Source organism: Macrobrachium rosenbergii, chromosome 33, assembly GCF_040412425.1.
Source record: "Macrobrachium rosenbergii isolate ZJJX-2024 chromosome 33, ASM4041242v1, whole genome shotgun sequence".
NCBI classification, from domain to species: Eukaryota; Metazoa; Arthropoda; class Malacostraca; order Decapoda; family Palaemonidae; genus Macrobrachium; species Macrobrachium rosenbergii.
This window is the reverse complement of record NC_089773.1, coordinates 11,569,978-11,594,541: the sequence shown is the minus strand read 5'-3', so window position 1 is coordinate 11,594,541 and position 24,564 is coordinate 11,569,978. Positions and strand designations below refer to the sequence as shown.

Sequence of the window (24,564 nt, the reverse complement as noted above, 5' to 3'; positions counted from 1 at the left end):
AAGTTGTTCAACTGTCTCTCGCCAGAGTTTCTTACATCAAAAACCAGTCATTCAGGCCAGCTCTAGGAGACTACATGCTCTGCTTACTGGTTTGATTAAAATTTTTCCTATTATGCTCTACAGCATTCTGTACTGGACCGTATGCCCATGCTAATCAAGAAAGATAAAGGGCTGCTTATATGACACACAGGCAGTGTTGGTATAAAGGCAGCTTAATCTATCATCATCATCATAGGAAAAGTAACTTTTTATTTAGTATATTTCACTGGCCAAAAAATTCTTTATGACAATTAACAAGACATGGAATAACAAGATTTTGTTTGTTCTGTGGCCTAGCATGACGGGGATCATCGGTTGACAAACAGAAATTTAGTCGTCGAGGTCATTATAATCAGTTGCTAAAGGAACAAAACAGTTCATTATTTTTGGAGTAAGTAATCAAACACATTACTCTTACTAAGTACAAGGATGCCAATCTGTGAAACTGCAGGTCTAGAAAAATAGGTGCACTTTCAAAGTTTTGAGATCTTCAACGCACATACTAAGTGGAGGTCAGTGCATGTCACCTAATGCATCAATATCCACACCACAAGCAGTCAAACTGTCTTCATTAGTTCGTATGTATTGCATTCTTAATGGACCCTGGAAGATAATTTCTTGGCTAATTCCTTACTTGGTTGATCATACACAATACATAATTTTAACTTAACACCAGATTTACAATCCATACCTTCAAGCACGTTTTGTACAGCTGTGGCAGTACACAGTTATCACAGGTAGAGAGCTTCCAAACTGTTAATAACAAGACATTTCTAACCATATCCAACACCACAAAACGTACACGGCAGGTACTTTAAGACCGTACTCCGTGTCTGACTTCTTCAACGACTAACATCCCCTTCCGAGTCACGACAGAGCAAAACCTACCTTCTCTTTCTTCTCTGGGGTGCGTTCCTCTGCTGTGGGAGTGTCCTGGCCACTCTCAGGGCGATTACTGGAATCTTTCCCAGGAGCGTCTTCCAAGCCCGGAATGTGAGGCGGTGGATGAGACATGGTATGCCTCTTGGACATCTCTGGTGTCTCTCCAGTTCGAGTTCCAAGAGCTGCAAGATTAAGACACAGCAGTTCGTTAATGAAGAACCTGACTTGAAGCACAGAACGTGAAAAGTTGTTTTCAAAATATTTTTAAGATGATAAATTTTTAAGTAACACAAAGATTATAAAACTTGTTTTAAACTTTTTTTTTTACAACTCTTCACTTACATTAGTATTTACGAGGAGTTATATCACAAAAAAACTAGTATTGCTCTTCAATGAAAAATTGAAAAAAAATATAATAAACTGGTTAGCAACAGCTGAAGCTTCAATGCCCCTTGATTTCCTGCTTTTGCTATTGTGTACATCATTCCGAATAAAAAACTTCAATACTCAACAGTAATGTAATGCAAATTAAGCAAAAAAAAAAATACCAAAAATGTATATCATTACATGTTCCACAAAAAAAAAAAAAATACAAAAAATAAGCTGATGAGGAACTTGACTTCAAAAATATTCCAGGCTCAATTAGAAGCCAAAACAACTGCCATTCAAAAAATCACAAACAGCTTCAAATGACAAATGTAAAATTCAGACAGCCATTGCTAGCAAGTTAGGAAAATAAAATCGATATGAACTGAAATACTGTATCTGAAATATTGATGAGACTTCTATGATAATGGTTAGAATTGCATTTACACAGCAGCCTCCACTTAACAATTATACATATTTGTCTCTCAACTTGACAGAAGTGGATTACTCTTGCTTTAGCTGACCCAATGATTTAAATTGAACATACGGCATCATAAACAAAATTTGCATACTGATGAAAACTAAATCTCCTTGTTAAACTCATTAACTTGTTATTTTTCAATTACTTGACCAGAATTTGAAATATATATAATAATAATCATCATCACTTTACTGTGCTGTTCACATTGGGTGGATTTCAGGAACAATTCTCTGTCAGTGAATGAATTTTCATAATGACACCTACCTAAAATGCTACACAAAATACCAACAATCTAAAATTTCAATGAAGACTAAAACAAAAAACATACAGATTACTGTACTGTCAACTTTCTACAGTAAAACATTTACTTTTCCCCTCATACAAAACTGAACTCGCAACATGCACAAACTTTACAAAAAATCTTCAAATGTCTGACACACTACCATTCATGATCCTCTAAACTGAAGTACATGCAGCGTACAACAACTCTTTCAGTCCAAATAATAATATACAGCAAGTAGTTTTAACTACTGTGTCAAATTTACTATACTGCATTCTTTTTCTATCATCATTATCACTTCTGCATTCAGTGCCTAAGAACACCATTCATACCTCAACAAGTCCCTTCCTAAATATTATCAAATTGAGGTTCAACTTTAGTAATAAATTAAAGGATCTTTCTAATGACATACTGTAAACACCAAGTAGGTTCCAATTTGTTCAGCTGTCCAAATAGCAACTGGTTCACAACACTGATTTCTCACAAGGAAACTAAAGCATCGTCACCTCTTCTATTGCACATAACTTCTGTACTTCACTTCCCAACAAAATACTACTGTATTCATAATGTGAGTTGCTTTTGTTACGTAGTTTTGTCAAGCCAAAGAGCACAAAATTTATGACTCACTGACAGTTAGCCATGTAAAACGATTTTGCAAATCAGTACACAAGAGCATCCCACTGTATATGGGACTAAACCAGCCTTCCCAATTACAATAAAGCAATATTAATAGGACAGATTACAATTCTTGCAGCAATAACTAAAAAATTATGTAAGGAATGTTTATGTAAAAAAGCATTAAATGAAAATCATTAATACTACAATCTTGTGCTTTCTCGATTAAATTCTTGAAACAGATTGCGTGAAATTTTACTCACTGGACTATGAACGTTCAATACACTCTATTTCAAAAACTATACAGAAACTAATGATTGTTACAATGTTAACTTGCTGAACAATCAAATAATGAAAAAATGAAAAAAACTGCCACTAATAAACAAAAATTTATGAATAATTTATTGAATGCTTTTTATAGTACTACAATTTTCTTTCAGTAAATAACCAGTCAACAATAAACAACAAAAACGACATAATTCTGACCAAGGGCAAACTATTTAAAGTGTCTTTTATGGAGATTTAACAGTACTGCTTCAGAACGAACTATAAATTACATTAATTCCTTCACCTTCCTCTAAATATAACATTTTGAGAATTTACAGGTTGGTTCCTTCAAGACATGTCCCAAACGAGTAAGTACCCTGAAAAATGTCTTCTGGACCTGACCTTTCAGCTATCATTAGTACTTTTGCCTTCTGTCAATGTGAAAAACATATGCATGTTGCCAGGGAGGTCTGCTGCTTACATAATGTCTAGAGCTATTTAGGCTCACCAGATCAAACCAGTCTAAAAGATCCATCACACAACATCAAATATCATAATGACAGAAACGCTATTTTATGTAGGGTTATATTTTTCATTTTCTAAGTAACTTCAAAAAGGGAAGTTGAGAAGCAATTGAAGGGCTTGGAATTTATCAGGCTTACTTCAGAATATAATAACTGTAGCAGTATACTTCTGTTCTGTTATATCTGTGCTTGCGTTAGTTTCGACTGTAATGCAAACGTACAACACTGAGATTTGACGAACTCTTTTACACCATCCCATCGATCATATTTATGTCCACACACAAATGGTCTTCAAATGTCCAAGACTGAACAGTTTTTTGTCTAACAGAAGAATCATAGTGGTCTCTCAATGCATGAACAACCTGAACTGTGTATCACCTACCAATCTATCACATACTCACTTTTTGTCCAGTCAGGAAATATGTCTTGTGACTTGAGGGACTGGGAAGAGGAAACGCACTGTATAACTGATGGGTTGCATGAAAAACCTGGTTTTGGGGTGATTGGTTATTTCCAAAGCATTCACATTTGCCTGTAGGGTCCAGAAGAGCACTTGCAGACTCAAGTCAGAGAATGAGTCTCCAGTAACTCTAAATGAAGTACCAACACTGATAAGCAGGGAACTCGTATTTGGTAATTAATTTCAGGTTTGGAACAGAACCTGTCATTCCTGTCAAACACGGAAGCTTGTGATGGCTCTGCACCAGTCTCTAAACTTTCTGGGATTAGTTCTCTTATGTCATTAGGACCTTCTACCACAGAACTTTTCCACAGGTCATCACCATTCCTGGACCAAAACAAGCAATTGCTGCTGCACTGCTGGAGCCTACCTATTGGGGTAGATAGATAAGAATGCCTGGAAGGTTATCAGGCATCCTATAACATGGATATAGGGTGTGGAAATTGCTTCCTCTTGCCTGGGACTGCTATCTAGGTGAAAATACAAACTGTTTAAGACTGATACCCTGGTTGCTGTCAAAGGCAGCTGAAGCAGCTTTTCCAAGAACTCTGCCATCATGCTCTCCATGAACAAGAAGAGGTCCAGCAGGTCTTCAAGCTATGGGTCTTACATGTCCAAGGGGCCCGAGATGGAAGTTGTTCACTGCCAAATCCCATTTCTTGATCACTACAACAAGCATAAGGCAGATGACCGTCCTGAAGTGAAATGACAACACTACCTGCCTACTCGACACAGCTAGCTTGTAAGGTCTATCTGCATTAGTATGCGCCTTACTGGAGATCGAGAGAATTAATAAAATGCTCCACAGCACGAGGGAAAACACGCCTATGAAGGAGAGCCCTGGATATGAGTGAGTTGCAAGGTCAGAAAATATCAGAAAACAAATATGTGTCAATTCCCACAATATTATCATAGAGTACATAGTTAAACTATATGCCAGTATGAAACGAAATATAAATGATGATATAATTAGTATATATAAAAAAATAAAATATATAAAAAAATAAAAATATTAGGAAACAATTACTGGCAGCAAAATGGATACAAAATCCACACGATTACAAAATATGCAAGGGAAAATGGCTATAGGAAGTAACTATGGAAAATGGCAAACCTGCAGGAGGACACAAGCTAAGGAATTCTGGACACAGCTGCTAGCAATGCCGCACACTCACATATATTGAGGTGGGTACCCAAAGGGCTAGACCGTGCATGTACTGTGAGACCACCATTCTACTTCTGTCTGTCAGGACAAGCCAGCGTTGAGTCTTGGGACATTTGAGACCATGAATGTGAGCACTTATATTAACGACAGCGCTGTGACGAAACAAGTCACTATTATGAACTAGTTTAGAGACCAGCGAATTAAATTCTAGTTTTACAGTAAGTTATCTGAATCACTTGTTCTTAAGTATAAAGGTAAAAAAAAAATAGGCATATAAATAAAGTTGCACAGACATGAAATTAAATATATAATATACAGGCAGTTCCCGGTTATCGGTGGGGTTCCATTCCGATGGCTTGACGATTAGCGAAAATTGCCGATAACTGAAAATAGGCGATTTTCAGAGTTTATCAGCGCTGATAACCGGACATCAGCGCCTCTGTTAGGTATGTATTGGCACCGATAACCGATTTTTTGGCGCCGATAAGCAAAAATCGGCTGATTTCCGTCGCTAGCCAAGCACCGAAAAACCGGATCGCTGATAAACAGGAACTGCCTGTAGTGAGAAATCTAACGAGAGCACCCCATTCAGCATTGAGTGATAAATAACTTAACAAATCTCAGAGTAATTAACAGTTTTGTAAGTCTGATAAAGACGGTCCCAAGTTCCTTCTCAAAGGACACAGGGCTCAAGTACAGTACAGCTAACACTCAGACCCTTGATAAGGGTTACAAACAGCTGACAATTCAGGGTAAACAGTTGGTAGTAGTAACATCAGTAACAACACAACTTCCAGGGCACCTTCTGACATCTACAACCATCAACAAAACTAAAACAAAGACCCATGACATGATCAGCCACATCACAATAAATCTTGTTTACCTCCTTGGGTTTCTCTTAATTTTTTAACCAGGATGCTATCCTCAATTTCTAGAAAGTTTAGCTGAGAAATTACAGTAGTCAAAAATGAAAATCACTACAATGCATTTAGGGCAGACAATTTTAGAAGTAAGTAATTGAAAACTTGTTGTTCTTCTGAACCAATAAGAACTACCGTCATTAGGAAATGTTGAAAAGAAGCTTTCAAATTATTCAGGCTACACAGCAGTAGTAGCATACACTTCACAAAATTTTAATGTTAATGAGACAAACATGATAAAAAAAAGAAATAAAAAAAAAAGCAAATTCTGAACAAAAGCAGGCAAAAGGTATATATACTCTACAATTCCTTTTCGAAACCACAAGTCCGAGAGAATGCGTGGAATCACCGATCTCGTCATGTTTGCTTGATAAAACGGGGCTACAAGGAAAGAGAGGAGATGGGAATGGCAACATACGAAGACAAGAGGAAAGCCATTAAGGAGTGGAATAACAATAATGAAAATGTTAGGAGGGAACGCCCATGCGCTTGCTCGGCAGAGCTGCCGTTTACCATTGAAGCCGCAGGAATCAATATAGGGAATATCTTGCACTAGTTCAGAAGCATGATTATTGATGTCCAACCTAGTACCACATGCATGACTACCTGTTTGTGGGGCAGGCCCCTGCGACAGGTTGCAAGTATTCTTTTGGGCTGCAATACGACACACGCAAGAATTACACAGAGCTCAAAACAGATCTCCGTGTTCATTAGCATGACACTGATATGCAATAACATAACTGACCCTACAAAAAAAGGTTTTGCTTAGATAACATTCTGATACGAGAATTATATATATAAACAAAAATTTACCAAGATATTGTACACCCCTCCAAGACTAACCAAATCATGAGCAATAAAAAAAAAAAAAAAAAAAAGACAAGGGTGAGATGTACCATTTCATCAAAAAATATATCACTGCCACTTAAAATGTTCGGCTCCATCTCACCAATACATATTTCAGCAACACAAAACATTTCACGGGGACTGGAATTACGACACTAAAACTATCTAAGGCAGCCTTCCAGCATGCATCAATAATTTCACTTTGTGGGAAAACTCAGGTGTAGAGGTCCCTTGCATCCCGTGAAACACACTGAAGAAAAATGAAACAAGAGTACACGGCTAATCTGACTGTGAGAGCATCTCTTAGGGACACAGTTATTTAAAATATTTGAAGTTACCCTTACACTTGCTTTCCCAGAGAGGAGTGGAATCTGTCAAAATCGTGCACTGCCACTGCTATATTTACTAATGTTCATGCTCAGAGAGAGAGAGAGAGAGAGAGAGAGAGAGAGAGAGAGAGAGAGAGAGAGAGAGAGAGAGAGAGAGAGAAACTCGACTGACTAAAAATAAAGCCTCCCCCATCCAAATCATTACCATATATTTTCCAGCAGCGATCAACATTTTACCTGGTGACAATTATTCAATAGAGAGAAAACTCAAGAACCATTAAACTCTACTGTAACCAAAAAATATAAAACAAATGAAAAATTTTGATATGCAGAAATAATAAACTTACAGGTTATATGGCACTAAAGTAGTACTTTCAACTGAGCGTTACATTCCCCGTGAATTTGGATAAAGTGCACTAATGGCCCAATATGTCAATGTATATAGATTGATCCAAATACACACTATGTAGGCAAATTATACATAATCAAGCACAAGGTTAAGCATTCTATCCCAAACCTTTTACATCTTGAATAAATTATTGTAATGAATAACCAGTAAACAAAAAAATTAACAAATATACGTTCTGCTTTGCTTGGATATCCTTCCTGGAAAACAAAAACATTCTGCCACTTGCCAACTGCTGTCTGACCTGAATCTTAAAAGCCGTAGAAAAGAATAAAAAGTTCTGAAGGAAAGAAAATGAATACCATACCACTGTAATCCTCAATCACGGGCCAAGAGAGCAAACAGAATTGAAGCTGTCACAGTATCTAAATATCTAATCCTATGAGTATACAGCATGAAAAAAAAAATCATTAAGGAAGAAGCAACTACAATCTTTTTCCTCGACATTGCAAAGCATGCAAGTTGTATCACTGACCCTCCATTATATTGTAGGCTATATGAGCGGCAGTGCAGCGTAAAAAAAAAACGAAACGAAATTCAAACAATTTTGAGTTGCATAAGGACTAAACCTAAGGGAAAAAATGGAATTAAAATACACAACCACAACAGTGGAAAACATAATTGATAATTTATACCGTACTGACGGAGCAGAAAAGCACAGAAAGCCTACAAAAATTCCCAGACAAAAAATTCTGCCGTATGCTGAGTTCTACCTCAATTATTCACAATGTAAAGTCGTGTGGAAACCTACAAGAAAATAATTAGCAGACAGGTAAATTACACATTGAAATTATGCTCGGTCAAGTAATACACTCTTTTCAGAGGAGCACCAAGAGAAACCAAAACATAAATACAAGGGCAATGAACACCTTTAAAAATTTTATTAATTGGTGTTCTATTCATCATAGGATATTATGCTGTTGTTATTTCCTTTTCTCCTTCTTTATCCCTTTAGGAAAAGTTTTGTGGAGATAATTACAATTACGAAGACTGTTGCCACAGGTATTGTGAGTGAAAAACATATATACTAACTACTAGCAAGAAGTCTTATAATTGCTCAAACATCTTCATTGTGAAATGAGTGACCCCAATGGGGTACTGGCAATTAAAATGCTCATCTGACAATTACATATGCAAAAGACCAATTTAAGTACCTTACCAAATGCTAGCCTGTCAATTTTAAATAATTAAAGAAATGCTAAAACTGACACACAGCTAAAGACATATTCAATAGATTTTAAACCTACTGCCCATAGCACTGACACTAAATTTTTAAGAGAGCTTGCATTGTCAAACTACATACAAACCTCAAGTCCTTTGCATGGAACACCTTCAGCAAAAGCCGATCAGGCTGCTGAAGCCTGGTAACAACTCAACTATCTCATAACAACCTTCAACAAGCCAGACCAGCTTTCACTGAAGATATTCCACATAAAAGATGAAGGTTTACATTCGCGAAGGAACAATGCCATACTTAGCTCTTTGGCCAGTTGAAAAGACAGTGACTGCACTGGCACGTAATGAAAACTGATCTCGATAACACTTTACTTTACCTCTCTCAATTTAGTAAGGTGCTTTTCGTGTAAGGCCATATATCAGTTACGTCAAAACTAGATGAAACTGCAGTACACTGGCAAGGTTGCTCTTACTGTAGCCTAATTGCCTGGAACCTTATCAGGAAGCATTACAATAGAACATGGATCCCAAAAAGTTGAGTAATGTGTATGTGAAAAATGTCCCAAATGACAGCAGAGCTCCATAACACTACAACTAAAGGTAATCAATCTTTATCTTTATCATCACTAAGAAATAGCAGGAATTTTTGCAATATGAACAGAATACCACATTTGCTATCCCGACAAGAGAATGGCTGAGTGTGGTGTAATAAAAAACTCAAAGGATTGAAATACCTTCAGCAAATATTGATACCAAAAGAAGGTTATATTTGTAAGATGTAGATTAACCTTAGAGCACTATGGGTTAAAAATGTGAAAAGTACTAAAAAGTCAGAAGAACTGAAGAATAATTTAGATGACACAGTCAACTCTTTTATCAGGCATAAATGTAGATAACGCCATATATACTAATTCACATTGCAAACATCATACAATTCCACTTAACACACGGCCTACTAACACTACAGAATCTACTACGAGAAGGTTCAAGAGCTCATAAAACCACAGCAATTAAGTGAACTGACCCATCAGGATGACAATTGCGAATATTCTGCATAGTAAGAGCAATAATAAAATAATAATTGATTAAACCAACACCTCACACAGTTTATCACCCTGCCTACTTCTTAAAGCCCTTCCAAGTGGCATCAGCTAGCGATGCTTAGTGAGACGGACCTCTTTAAAACCCAGACACAGAAGGCCACAAGCACTTGTTAGTTTAGCCCTCCAATGCACTTAACATTTAGGTAATACATTTAAGTGAACACAATTACACTATATATGAATCACCACAAACTGTCAATACCTTTGTGATTATCTTTTCATCACACCTCTAATACTTTCATCAGTACTAAACGTAATAGATACTGAATCAAAAGGGATTCAAGTTGAATACATCAAAATTTTATCCTAAACTATAACCACAGGATAGGTTTCTAGATTACTACAGACAAACAAACAAACACGAATAAACCTTCCACACAAAAACCAGCTATTCATGGATATGTTCCAGTTGCACCACGTCAAGTCAAGGAAATGTAAGCCCAGCCAATCTATCTAGATGATGCAACACCACTGTCACCTACAGAAACAATCTTAAATGTAATCCTTAGGATCTACAATAAAAAGTAAAAACTATTACTATACAAGGATAATGATTAATCAATGAAACATTTAGGAACTCTTTAAAAATGGAGTACACATTAATAAGGAAATGATTTTTAACTTTCGTGGATTTAAAAACAAACCACAAACTACATGCCTGATAAAGGCCTTGTAGTGCCCTGCATGAAACAACCAGGTACCAGATTCAAGAAATAAAGTACAGCACTACCAATGAAGTAAATATTCATCTAACACAAACTGTGCATGACACACTGAAATGTTAACTTATGTTCGTATGTGGCTCATGGCTGAACCACCAACACTCACCATCCATACTTCTGGAGGAGAGCTTTCTGCGACTCAAGGTTCGTTCAAACTCGGGGTTGTTTCGGTCACTCAGGTTGGCCGCCATCCGAGACTGGTATTGCGTGCGGCCAGAGTAGCGGAACTTAGAACCTAGGCGAGGCCAGAGCCCCTGTTTCTGTGGTGGTTCTGGTGTCATTAATCTGTTGGAATGGAATACAAAATTTAGGCCAAAGGCCAAGAACTGGGGCCTGTGAGGTCGTTCAGCGCTGAACGGGAAACTGAGAATGAAGGTTTAAAAGGTGTAACAGGAGGAAAACCTCGCAGTTGCACTATAAGACAATTGTTAGAGAGTGGATAGCAAGATGGAAAAAAAGGAATATGAATGGACGTACAGTAAAAGGAATGAAAGGGGTTGCAGCTCAGGGCTGAATAGATGCTGCAGCACTATACCCCTACAGAGATTTTGCTGTTGGAAAATCGAACCATTCAAATTGTCTGAAAAACATGTTTACAGTTTACCACAAAATTGCCACATAACCACAAAGGAACCTTTAAAAAGAAGTGTTTCATATGGCACAAATATGAGAAAAAACAGATTTTCCTTAAATAACTTTATCATTAAAGCATTCATAATTACTAGACATTGTAAACATAAGCCTCCTATTTCAAACAAAATCACAAATTTGCTCCATGTCATTTTTAAATGGCTAGCCCTATAAGTCATGCATTTCAACTCTAGTGGTCTGGTTAAACAACCTGATATAATAATAATAATAATAATAATAATATCAACCAAAAACTGTTTCCAACCCACCTGAAGAATGTATGATTTTCAACACAGACTTTCCACAATCTTTTGGCTGCTTTATGATTGGGCATCTTGAAACCCACAGTGGACTCGTAAGTTTCAAATTCACCAGGTCGAATTTTGATGTAAAAATTACTTCGTTTGTAGGATATTTTAAGAATTTTAGGCCACGCAAAGCGGTTGATACGAAGCCTGAAAAAGAAAAGTCATTCAATATTTTAAAATAAATTAGGAACTGCGCAATTTATATTAACATACTGCATCTGCAAAGAGAATTACCAGCCATCTTGATTAGTTACTTATGTCAGATTATTGTACTACTATCAAAACTAAATTACCAGTACAGAACAGAAATCTTAAAACAACAAAATCATATTTATTATTACTGTTCTTAATGACTGAGTACAGTATCCAGACTATAAACTAAATATTCAAGAGTACAATCTCAGCTAGTGAACACTTTTTACACCAAAGCATTATACTTAATGACCTTCTTGCAACTTCCACCGACATATTTTACTGCAAGAATAGGAAAACGTACAAATCTACAAATAAAATATTGCACTCCTCTACATCTTCAAGTGAAACCTGTAGTAATGAGTTAACTTGTACGCATTTAGATCATTAGTAACTACCAGTAGCATACTAGTTGAGTGCTCCCATTTTCAACAAAATGGCATTCCACTCTTCCCATCACTGAAGTGGTCTCAGCGTTCACATAAATAATCCCTCTGGACAATCTTAGTAAAATCTTAATGTCCACCCACAAAAACTAACTATAGTATTCATATTTCATGTCCACCTACAAAACCTAACTATGGTGAAGAAAATATTGTACACCACGTTAAAGGAATGTTTCCAAAATTGCCCTCGCTCTGCAAACTAACCCCAAATCACTTTCATCTTGAAAGGTACTGCACCACTTTATTTGCAACTTCATCTAACTGCACAACCTTATTTGCAACTCCAACTGAATGTCAAAAGTCCAGAGAAGTCCATTCGGTCTTTAAAAAAACAAAAAGCACTTACTTATCTCTATACACAAGAAGACCTGAAGCACAAACTCCAAGCAAGATGTCAACGCCCTCAGAATCTTTTGCCGGGTGCATGTCCACCCCATACATGGCCAACTTCTTGGCGTTTTCAAGGTAGTGCAGCTCAGCCTCAGCTGGTGTCTGACCTCTGTGGATAAGTTAATAAAGATTAGACTTGAATACAGAATTTAGGTCGAAGACTAACAAACCGGGACCTATGAGGTCATTCAGTGCTGAAAAGGAAATTGACAGTGAGAAGATATGAAAGGTGTAACATGAAGGAAACCTCCAAAGCAGTTGCACTATGGAACAATTATATCGAGAGGTGGATAGTCAGATGGAAGAAAGAGAATATGAACAGAGGTACAGTAAAAGGAATGAAAGAGGTTGCAGCTAAAGACCAAAGGGACGCTGCACAGACCCTCAAGTAATGCCTACAGTGCACCACATGAGGTGCACTGACAGCACTACCCATCGGGGATATAAAGTAATAAAGAAATACGATAGCAATGAAACTTATACAATATATCAACAGTGTGTACTGTTTACCATATTTATTTCAAAGGTGCTTAAAATGTGATTTTGATCTTTTACTGGCACTGAATAATTTAATCAGACTACTAAGTTAACATTATTTCTACAAGGATTGCCTACAAGGCTTGTTCATAAAGAAAAATATTCTTATATTACTAAAAACTTGATGACCAGAATTGAAGATTTTGTCAATGCTTCCTGTCAGGATTTGTTTCCAAGATTTGTAATTCATGGTTTACTAATAAATACATAAAACGTGTTAAGATTACTTTTAGTTATCATCCAAATTTTATGAATGGATCAGTGACCAATGCAAAAATGGATTAAAAAAGCCTTTCAAAACAATCAACTATAAAAATGGATCAAATAACATACAGACAGTCCCTGGTTAACAGCGGGAGTTCCGTTCCCGAACATCACAATAATTATGGTCATAAATGGCGTTTATAACGCCGTAAGCGCCAATCGGCACCGATAAACAGCTTACCGGCGCCGAAAATCGCTTACCAACGCCGATAAACAGCATACTGTATTTTCTAAACAAAAAAAGGCCATAGCCCAACAAGGGCTCAGTCAATTTATCAGATTCACTACCCAATGAAGATTACAATTTACCAAAAAATAGAGTTTTGGAGATGACAAAAACTCGCTGACAGGAATTGCTACACACAGACGGATATAATCACAAAAGTTTCGAATTCAAGTGCCTTATAAAAGCACCTATCTCATACAAGTATACTGTAGTAGTGTGCAACTAAATGCATACTCACTTATGTGTTTTATGTAAATCAACCACTTTCTCTTCCAGTTCAGCATTCTGATTTGGGGCAAAAGTAAATTCTGAGAGGTAGTTTGTGGAGCTGTGTTCTTTTGCATCGTAGTCGCCAACCTCGGCCTGGACCATGTACGAGCCTAGTAGAGCGTGTGTGACGAAAGAACACGGTAATTTCCCAGTCAAGATATCCTGTCGTACCTGCGAAGGAGAGTGAAATGTAAGAGTTTTTCTCATGTGCTGGTACAGACACCACCCTACTTGTAAACGAGTTACGTTCCGGATGGCCCGTTTTATGTTCAATTATTTGTGAGTTGGTTACTGTACTTGTCATGACTATTGAAGTACAGTATAAAATAATTTATTAATTAAATATAGAATTTAGGCCAAAGACCATGCACTGGGACCAATGAGGTCATTCAGAGCTGAAACGGAACTTGACAGTAAAAGTTTGAAAGGTGTAACAGGAGGAAAACCTTACAGTTGCACTTCAAATCTAGTGTTAGGAGAGGGCGGGCGGAAAGTAAGATGGAAGAAAGAGAACATGCAAGGAGGTACAGTAAAAGGAACAAAAAGGGGGTTGAAGAGCATAAGGCACGCTGCAAAGAACCTTAAGTAATGCCTACAGTGCACCTGCATGAGGCACACTAATGGCACTAACCCCCTACAGGGTACAGTATAATATAAAATCAATAGTAATGTAGGTTTTTTTCATCCTAAAACACAATACCACTTTACATACAGTACTGCACATACAGAATGGGTGTGCAAAACAAAATATGAACTTCCGGGTGGCAAAAGGGAATGCTATGAACACAGTTTTAATTTGCAATCCTGTTTGTTTGTATCTGAATGTTTGTTAGTTGAATGTTCATCAGTAGGGCAGTGTAAAAAATTTCCAGTACACAAACATCGCAATTTCAAGCCATTCCTTCCTAACTTTTAAATTTTGAGCTCTTCACCAAACTGTTATCTAACCTGTGGAGTCAAGTCTACATTTTGACATTACGAATGGAAGGAAAAAATGATGATGCATCCAACAGTCAAGTTTCATATTTGTAAAGTAAACATGTAAAAATTTACAAGTCACCCTATTCTCCAGTTACCAATATACAATACTATGATTGAAGTTAGCTGTGCAATATCTGAAAATGAATTACTCAAGTGTGTAGCAGCCAAAAACTGAAATAATAATTGCCTTACATCAGGAAGATTTGTTATTATGCCATGACAACAATACTTTCAGATGACAGCCTTCCAAATGTCAATCAACACTTACAACAGTTATAGTACACAACAAAACTTGCAGACGATAGCCTTCCAAATGCCAACCCTCAAACCATTATAGTATACAACAAAACTTTTAGATGACAGCCATCCAAATGCCAATAAGCACTAAAACTGCCTCATACCTATAAGAAAATAATCTTGCCTCCCTTTCCAAACAGCTTTCGACACAGAAACGACATCATACCTGAAGGCACAGTTGGTATCTTGTGATGTCTTCTGCGAGCTGTGCTGGATCCGGAGGATAGAACTTGACTTCAAAGTTGAACTCCCAGGGTCCCTTGACTTGCTTGGAGATGCGTTTCTCAGGAGCAAGCCAGGTCTTCGCGTTGTTGTGGTCAATGAAGCTGAGGCCAAAGTAGTCTTTTTCCAGCAGGTTGATCTGCTCGGCAACGCCGGACAGCAAGTCCTCTCCCTTCGCCTTTTTCTGTAAATGAAAATAACCATTAACATTTAGCTCCAGGTCAAAAATTTATCCGAGAGCGCTTCCTCCAAGTGTTAATTTCGACAACGGAAAGTGGTTCTCCCGAAGTAATAAAGTAATTTTATTACACAATGCAAAATAATCTGTAAAATAAAACTTCAATCCTAAGGCTAAATCAAAACAATGCTTTAACACAATAATAACGAAATAAAATAAAAATAAATCAACAAAGAGCAAACTTCAAATTCTCTTAGGCCAATTCTGGGGTAAATTTTAAGTACTTCAATATCCTAGTCACAAGTCATATTTGTACGGAGTTTCCAGTCAATGCAGATATGGAAATGAATGGGCAATGAATTTGTTTGTTACATCTGTAAACATTTCTCATAAAAAATATTAAAAATATTTTTTATGTTAATCTTGCCAGGATCTCTTTTGTCCTAAAACAAATTCCACCTTCAGTTTACTTTGGGTATAATTTCCCGTACAGTATGCATATGTATCTATATTACGGCTTCAAACCATTGGACTTGTGTATTCAGCAAGGGTAATTCAGACGGAAGAGTGATCGCTGCTGTATGAGCAATCACTTACAACCCGGACCTACTGATAACGCTGGAAAACCAGCCTAGATGATAGTGTTCTTAGATGACAGACGATAAGGAGCTTTACATTTCGGAATGAAAACATCCCTGAAAAAAGTTATTTAACTCATTTGCTGTTCAATTTGTTTTATAGGAAAGCTACACCATGAACATCACTAAACACAAGAGAAAATGCAAATATATCAAATTATTACAAGCTGATGCTAAAAAAAAGCTTAGATCATTATACAAAAAGAATTTCTTTTCTGTATTATTATTTATACAAAGTAGATGAACCAGACAACTGTATCAAATGATTCTCACATAGCTGACCTCCAAGATTAATTCTCATGGTCAGTGAATTCTGAAGCACGAAAATGCTAATGAAATCGGACAGATACAGCACTCGTTACAAAGCCTAAAGGTACACTGTAGACAGTACTCCCTATAGGGGTCAGGGATAAGAATGGTAATGTGTTGTACATAAAAGAAATATCATTTAAGCGTTCGTGTTTATGAAACGCTCGCCACAAGGTTTCCAGGCCTCATTTTCAACTCATCATCACAATCTCTGAAAACGAGGTAAGCAATGCACTGAACATTTTTCCAATGGACACTTCCCTGTGCTCATTTGAAAAACTGACTCTTTACATGGTGCAAGAATTGCCCCTTGTATTAACTTCACTGAAAAGATTTGATGATATAATTAATGGTACTCACAAATAAAAAGTAAAAATGACTACCTAATTTCTGGTTGTTTATAATTTCATACATTTAGTAAATGTATTTGGTTTCCCCTTTATCTATCTTGAACCTCATAGATTTTTTTAAAAATATCACACCTATTCTAAATTAGCCATAACAGTTAAGGAGGGGAGGGGAGGTTATTTTTATACAAGTTGTAGCAGTTACTTGGGGTGCAAGAATGGCTATGACCCACAGTCAAGTTGATCACTGTGCCATAAATTAGATTACATTACACTAGAATGTATTTTGATTGTATTTTAACATCACTACCCCTAGCTGAAAAAGAACCAACTCCTATGGCTGGGCAACTGAAAGGTTTACATAAATTACTGTGACGTGCAACCATTAACAACTCCTTCTGTACGTTATTGTACAAAAACTGGGTTTTAGCTCTGCACAGCCGTGCAGCACCAAGCCTAATTTTCAATCTACTTCACTGGTCTCTTCTTCAGAGGCATGAAAAACAAATATGTCTCTTACACACACTTGCAGAGCTTCAGCTTAACCCCTCAGCAGGAGGTGACGGAATAGTGTCAATAAATCTGAACGCAGGGTGAGTCACGAACCTTGGAAAATGCAACCGTCACTTCAGCACACAGTTACAAATGAAAAGTCTGTCCAAGTACTTATCTACAAGAAGTAGATGAATGAGCAATTAAAGGAGCTTTCATAAATTATTCTAATAGATACATGGATAAAAGGCATGTTAGTAAGTTAGGAGTATACAGTATACACAAAGCACAACAAGGTCGTAACTATGGACTTAGTCATAATGAATTGTTGAGAGATCCTGTTTGCCCTAATCATAATGGGAATAGGTTTAGCGACATAACTGTATCTGCATTTACCTTTGGTTAAATGAACAAGGACCTGGCATAGTCCAACATTTAAACTGGCCTCATAATTTATGAAATGAGAAGTTCCAGGTTTACCTACACTACCATATCCTGAACTCACTGAATGGAATGGAATAGAATAGAATGGAATATTGTACAGTATTTAGGCCACAGGCCAAGCGCTGGGACCTATGAGGTCATTCAGCACTGAAAGAAAAATCAAGAGTAAAAGGTTGCAAAGGTGTAACAGGAGGAAAACCTCGCAGTTGCACTAAGAAACAAGAGGAGGGTGGAAAGTAAGATGGAAGAAAGAATATGAATGGCAGTACAGTAAAAGGAATGAAAGGGGTTGCAGCTGGGGGGCAAAGAGATGCTGCAAAGAACCTTAAGCAATGCCTACAGTGCACCCCATCCCCCTACGGGCTTCATAATTTATGAAGTGATAAGTTCTGGGTCCACCTAATTAACCAAAACCAGAACTCACTGAAGAAATTAAAGCGTAAAGAAAAAATGTGCGATTATCAACCCACCTCCACAGCTACTTCGCTTTCTGTGCCATCCAGGAGCTTGACGCGGGCAAGAACCATCTTGCCCCTCGGCGCCTTGGATGGGGACTTGCTCGGGGATCCCATTTTCATCTCCGCCCCAACCCCATTTTCACCCTTGCCCCCCTTCTCCTCCGGCATAGCTGCTGGTGCCTGTTGGAAAAAGACGGAGAAATTAGACAGTGAAAATGAAAGTGATGTAACAGGGTAAAAATTTCCTCAGTAAACTGTATTATGCATTGCTAACCTAATACTTTCTCATTGCATTTTAATGCAGTTTCATCTGTTCATTAATTTTTTCTTTTCTTTTTTAATAGATGAGGTCTCTGCTTTCTGTATTTTCCTTTACCTCCTCTTACTTCTTCCTAATAAACACCATACTCTCTGGTGGCTTGAATTTCAAGTCAGAGGCCCCTGTGGGCTTGTTTTATATGAATAGGGTTCATCTTCTGAATAATAACAATTATAAGAATATGCATTCTGATATACAAACAAGTTTATAGCTTTCAAAAGAACTAAGCAATCAATACACTGGATAATCATATACATAACCATTCCATAAGATACAACCAACATATGTTAGTACTGTATAAGGAAAATCTACGTTGTCAATTCTGAAGCCTTATCATTCCTACTCTCCACCATTGCATTTTTAAAATGCTGACCTCAACAACATTCCTCTCTACTGCTCGACATCTGATTTTGAGAGATAAACATTCTAAAATATCAAATTTTGCATGTAAAGGCAGTCCCTGGTTATCGGTGGGGGTTCCGTTCCCGACGGAGTGACGATAACCGAAAATCGACGAATACCAGAGCTTACTGCATCTGCGCCGATAAGCGGGGATCGGCACCTCTGTTAGGTTGGTATCGGCGCCGAAAATCCAGTTATTGCCGTCGCTAGACAAGAGCCATAAAACCGGACTGCCGATAACCGAGGCCGCCGATAACTGGGAACTCCTAAAATACGTATTTTCCTACATATCAAATACCACTACTCCTCAGCACAGGCTGGAACAGTCACTGAAGCTTGGGAACAAGGTGATTATTTAGAGATAGGCAGGAGAGTGGGGAGTCCCCTACTCACCTACCATAAGCTAGCACTTTTCCTCTCAACATCAGGGACTATGTACAGCAGTTGAAGTAGGATTATGATACAATGCTCTACTCTACATACCTAGGAACAATACAAATTGCTGTCAAATTTTATATTAGTTCCTCGGGAACACCTAGCCAACACCTTTTCCGTAGGAGACTCCCGTTTCAGAAGGGAGGATAGTCTCTCAACTAACTGGTAAGGTAAATACCCTACCAAAAGCCCGAGCCAGAGTGAGATGGGTCTGTGTTCTTACTCTAAGAAAACTTTGGAGACCAAGAATTGCCCAAACAGATAGGGACACAAAAGTTGGTGGACACCTAAAATCTGAGTCAATCCTCCTCCTCAGCTGTAGCAGAAGACATGGACAAGGCAGGTAGCAGCCCCAAAGGAGCATGGTCTGAACTCAACACAAGGAATGGCCACAACATCTGCAAGTGCTTCAGCACGGCTGTCGAGAGAGCAGGGGGTAAATGGTGGTACACCTGCGCACAGGCTGTGATGTTAACTGGGGCGAGCACAACACATGCATCTTGGTTGGAACTGTCCTTGTACATATGCTTGTCACCTATCTTTGCACAATACAGTACATCCCCCAATCGAGTATGGTGAAAATGAGCAGAAGGGGCAGGAAGAAAAGCAAGGATTCATTATAGTATCATTGAGGAATCCTCCCCCACCTGCCTACCACAATTAACCACTGTTACCAAGATTCAATGGGCATTCCAGTTTATCCTGAGGAATACTTCTACACAATAGGTAATGGCTTGTGTTTCAGCCAAAAAAAAAGAAAAATTATACTAAACTGTACAATAATCAATCAATGAAATTAGTTGCAAGGCATATAAAGAAGGAATACCCCATGTTTTCTTTTCATTTTCCATTGCATTTTTTACAGTATAAAAAATACATATGGTACCTAACCATCCAACTTTCCTCATGGAAAAAAATTCATAAAATACTGGGAAGGAACACTTTGAGCTAACATTTCTTGTCTTAATACATTTAATGACAAAATTACTCTTAAAATCTCTGAACTGTAATTACAGCAAAGAACAACTTTAATAGAACCTCACGTCGTAAAGTGAAAATTACTTCGTTGTAATTCTTTCGCTTTTACAAACTCAGAAAAAGCAAAATTCTTTCCTGACTCTGTCAGAATATACTGTAAATAGTACACAGTAGTTCTTTAGTTTCTGTGTTTAGAGTTAGTTTTCAGGCAATTAGTGGTTTGCAAACAATTTGGTCAATTTTACAATGATATGACATAAAAATCAAAACCATATTAACAACAATGATGACAGTTTCCTCGTTAACAAAACACCAACATCAATCAAAATAAGACTGGTTTAATACAACTATTAATAGGACATCAACCCTTAGATACCTTTCACTTATTAATGAATATTAGTTTAACATCATTTTCATACATCAAACCTTTCCCCATTAAAGCATGTGCTGCACTCCTATGATCTTACTAATAAAGTACACTTTTGATTAGATGTAAGACTGGTGGGGGCTGAACAAATAACTCATCAGAAATGAGCAAGAGAATTCCGAAATTCTCTCATTGCACACATTTTCTCAAATGACTGATAAGGGCTTAGTTTCATGAATGCCGTTTCATTTTAAATCTGGAGAGCGATAGTGTTTTCCCGCGACATAAACACTGCAAACTGGCATTACAAAATAAAGATTAGACATTACAAAACTGTAATTTGTAATTCAAAATAAAAACAATATTCAAACTCACACATGACTAACCCATGCAGTTAAAATACTAGTCACAAAAGAAATGATTCTGAAAACCAGGGTTCTGTAAACGGCCTTTCAGAGTTAGTCAATCTTATATCTGAAGATAAAAAAGGGTTTAACCTTCCATCTTGCAGAATAAAACAAAATTAACATATTAGCATGAGGTTAATTTCATGCCAAGGAAGACTGTTCTCGAGTCAAACGACACAGCGGACTCACTGATAAACACCCCATGGTGGCAGGCGATTGGTCCCGCTGAAGTTGCCCCCAAAACTGTGGATAAAGACTGGTTAAAAATCTGACCTTTCAATTCGCAACGAAGAGTACATGTGCATTCTTTGATGAAGTGCATGTTAAATGAGCATGTCTTAATATACAACAACCTAAGTTTTAACAATTCACAGAATGAACATACTGTATACATTTTCAAATACAGTATGTACCTTCTAAAACAAAAACAAAAAAATAGCTACAGTTATAAATGACAGCAGGTTCCTTTTTGGTGGTATACTAATCTGTTTTAAGAACCAAAACTAATCCATTAGAAAACTTTCACCTCTTGAATTTACATATTCATATGCTACAAAAAAAAAAAAAGCAATAAATGAAATTTATAGAAGCTGGCTTCTCCAAAAAATCTAAATATCCCATTTGATTTGTAAATTACACTGAGTACTGTATACCCTCTATGAACCCTGGAGGGATGGTAGGAACTTCCCAGCAGCACTCAGAAAAGGAACTGCTTCTCACGTACACAAATCCTAAAAACACACGCACAAAAAAGGGAACCGAATGGTCATTGCAAAATGGATTTCCCCGTTGACAGAAATCCATGAGTTGAGCAAGTACAAAAGGCCAGTTTCCAATCTTTGCCACATGCTTATACCAAACCCATGAGGGATCTGGTTTGGTAATTTCCAGCTTTTTCTGTTTACAACTAACCAAACTCCCTCAAGATTTGCCCCAGGTGCAAACGTAGATTAAAAGGAGAGTAACAGGTTACTTGACTTCCTTCCTCATTATGCAACAAAATAGCTTCTCAGTGGAAGACTGAAGGATCCAACAGAAAGAGGTTTAGTTCCTTGTTAAATGGGTGATCGGTGTGAATGGTCAAAATTACAGCATCAATACTTGGAGCAGTTACTGTTTTGATATAAATTCATCACCGAATTCAATCATCATCTGCCCTAAATTTCTCGCAAGCAATTAGAATTATGACTAGACATCCTTTCTCTCCTAAATGTAAAAATACCTAGCAGGGTTGGATTTTAGTCATATGCTAATAGCAATCTTGTAAGTTGTCCTTTACATAGCAAAGTACAATTTACAGGTGTCTGAGACTTGTAAACCAGACACACAGAAATTATTCTGAGTTACAAGGACATAACATTCCCATACCAGGATCTGCCAAATGTCACAATATGTAACACAGACTCCCTATATGTACTGTACTGAATCTTATATTCTTCAAATCCCAAACAGTAAAATAGATGTATATGACTTCAAAAGGAACATTCTCACACAGAAATGCATGAAAATCAACCATGTATATAACAAACATGCAGCACTCCCACATAACTTGTGGAGACGAAAATGCGCTAACTGCCAGGAATAATAACTGTGATACTAATTTATTTTCTGACAGCTGCCAAAACACACACACACACGGCCTCTATTCAAAACTATTCAAATGCATTCCTTTCTCACCCTCCTCCAAATCTACTGGCACCATGAATGAGATTAATCAAGACAACCTAATTCTTAGAAACCTCAACCAAACAACTTTGACATTCGAGCCTTTATTGTGTTAATGATCCATTTAGACAATTAATATACCAGTCTTATTTACTCCTCTTTCATAGACTGGTATACAGTCTATGAGCAAGAAGGAAATAAGACTGGTATATTAACTGTATAAAGGCTCGAACGCTTTAACGATACGTACAACAATGGGAGTTTTTATCTGATATGAAAAGTGATATCAAGATATCTCGTGCAATAACAGGGCAAGAATAGAATGTAACTTGCTCAATGGATGTACAAGTGTCATGTTGACTGTTTGTTTACATTTGTAAAGCTTCTGACTGTCAAAGGAGTTGACAAGTAATGGCTGTGCATTGCCCTTCCCGTTTATTTTTATTCTGCACGGTGGGTTCATCTGGGGAACTTTTTTCAGCGGTTCAGATTTTTGTCTGTTAGAAAAGTTGACACTTCTTGGCTATTGTTAATCTTGAGCAAAAAGGGTTCTTTGCACATTAATCTACTTAATATTGCAGAGAGAGAGAGAGAGAGAGAGAGAGAGAGAGAGAGAGAGAGAGAGAGAGAGAGAGAGAGAGAGAGAGAGAGAGAGAGAGATTGATTGATTGATATGTACACCACTACAAAAATAAAACTGAGCTCAACTATATAACGAGAAGTTGTATAGTTTTAAAGCATGGTCAAGTTTCAGTTTATTATTGAATACTTGGACCACCTCTGGCTACTGAATACCAAACTCCATAGCATACAACAGGAATAAAAACAATCCCAAATGGACACCACGACTTTGTTAACAGTTCTTGAAAGAATGAAATCATCAACATGATTGCCAGACACATCATTCTAAAACCACAAATCACTACTGTTCAGGGTTCCAGCAAACTACTTATCTGTTGAACGCCTTTTTACGAATCATGGGATTTTACTTGCTCTCTTAAATGTACAAGGCAAACTTTAATCCAAGAATTTAACCTGCCCTCTTTCAACGCAAGCTCTATTTTCATCCAGGAGTTTTATTTTTTCATAATGTTGGTGCAAAGGAAAATTTTTGTAAATCATGCCTATCCATTAGCTTATTTTGTATCCAATGACATGTTCAAAATAACCACCAGTTTTGAAAACTCCTTAAACCCAAGTTTTGAAGAATAAGTTTCATTACCAAAAATTGAATCTCATTTATTTCCCCCAAAAATCTTGATGAAAATTATAAGCAAAAGTTTGTTAAGCCTCATTAAAATCTTCAGCGCAGAGTTTTTACAACCTGTACGCTACTCAGCGAGGATCAGGAGACTTGCTGAACAAGCTTAACCAGTCTGCTTACTTTTCGACACCATGCAGTAACTCTCGACAGTCATGAAGTCTGCTAGGGTGTTCATTACATCGAACTTACTGTCACAGTGTTGAAAATACAGACAGACCTTTGGATCTGATGTCATCCTACAATGCAAATATATTATTGTCCCTTTGTAAACTAACGGAGATAATGTTTGATATTCTTGCACTGTTAATCAACAGATTTCATATCTAGAATGCTAATATAATTAATCAGTTTATCAAAGACATATAAACCACATTTATGCATTTTGAAAAAACATTGCTAAAGTAGCCTATATAAAATAAATTTGCCTCACAAAAATGGATTCCATCTTTATCACACTTATGACACAGAAAACACAGTCAGCCATGAGGGTGGACAATTCCCCCAAGGACCTCGGTAT

At 37.2% G+C, this 24,564-nt stretch overlaps 1 protein-coding gene across 20 annotated transcripts in view; it reads right to left on the bottom strand.

Moving 5' to 3' along the window:
• Positions 1 to 24,564, bottom strand: part of cora (coracle) — a 128,726-nt gene that overhangs the window by 28,494 nt on the left and 75,668 nt on the right. For 11 of the 20 annotated variants that reach the window (XM_067133408.1, XM_067133417.1, XM_067133420.1 and 8 more), the window contains exons 2-8: positions 18,223 to 18,390; positions 15,289 to 15,528; positions 13,813 to 14,015; positions 12,504 to 12,656; positions 11,481 to 11,666; positions 10,688 to 10,866; positions 928 to 1,103 (exon numbers count right to left, since the gene is read on the bottom strand). In XM_067133408.1, the coding sequence (XP_066989509.1) occupies positions 928 to 1,103; positions 10,688 to 10,866; positions 11,481 to 11,666; positions 12,504 to 12,656; positions 13,813 to 14,015; positions 15,289 to 15,528; positions 18,223 to 18,390 (1,305 nt within the window). Of the gene's footprint in view, positions 1 to 927; positions 1,104 to 8,055; positions 8,074 to 10,687; positions 10,867 to 11,480; positions 11,667 to 12,503; positions 12,657 to 13,812; positions 14,016 to 15,288; positions 15,529 to 18,222; positions 18,391 to 21,307; positions 21,362 to 24,564 lie in introns of all 20 variants that reach the window. The other 9 variants (XM_067133409.1, XM_067133413.1, XM_067133415.1 and 6 more) reach the window with 3 other exon arrangements.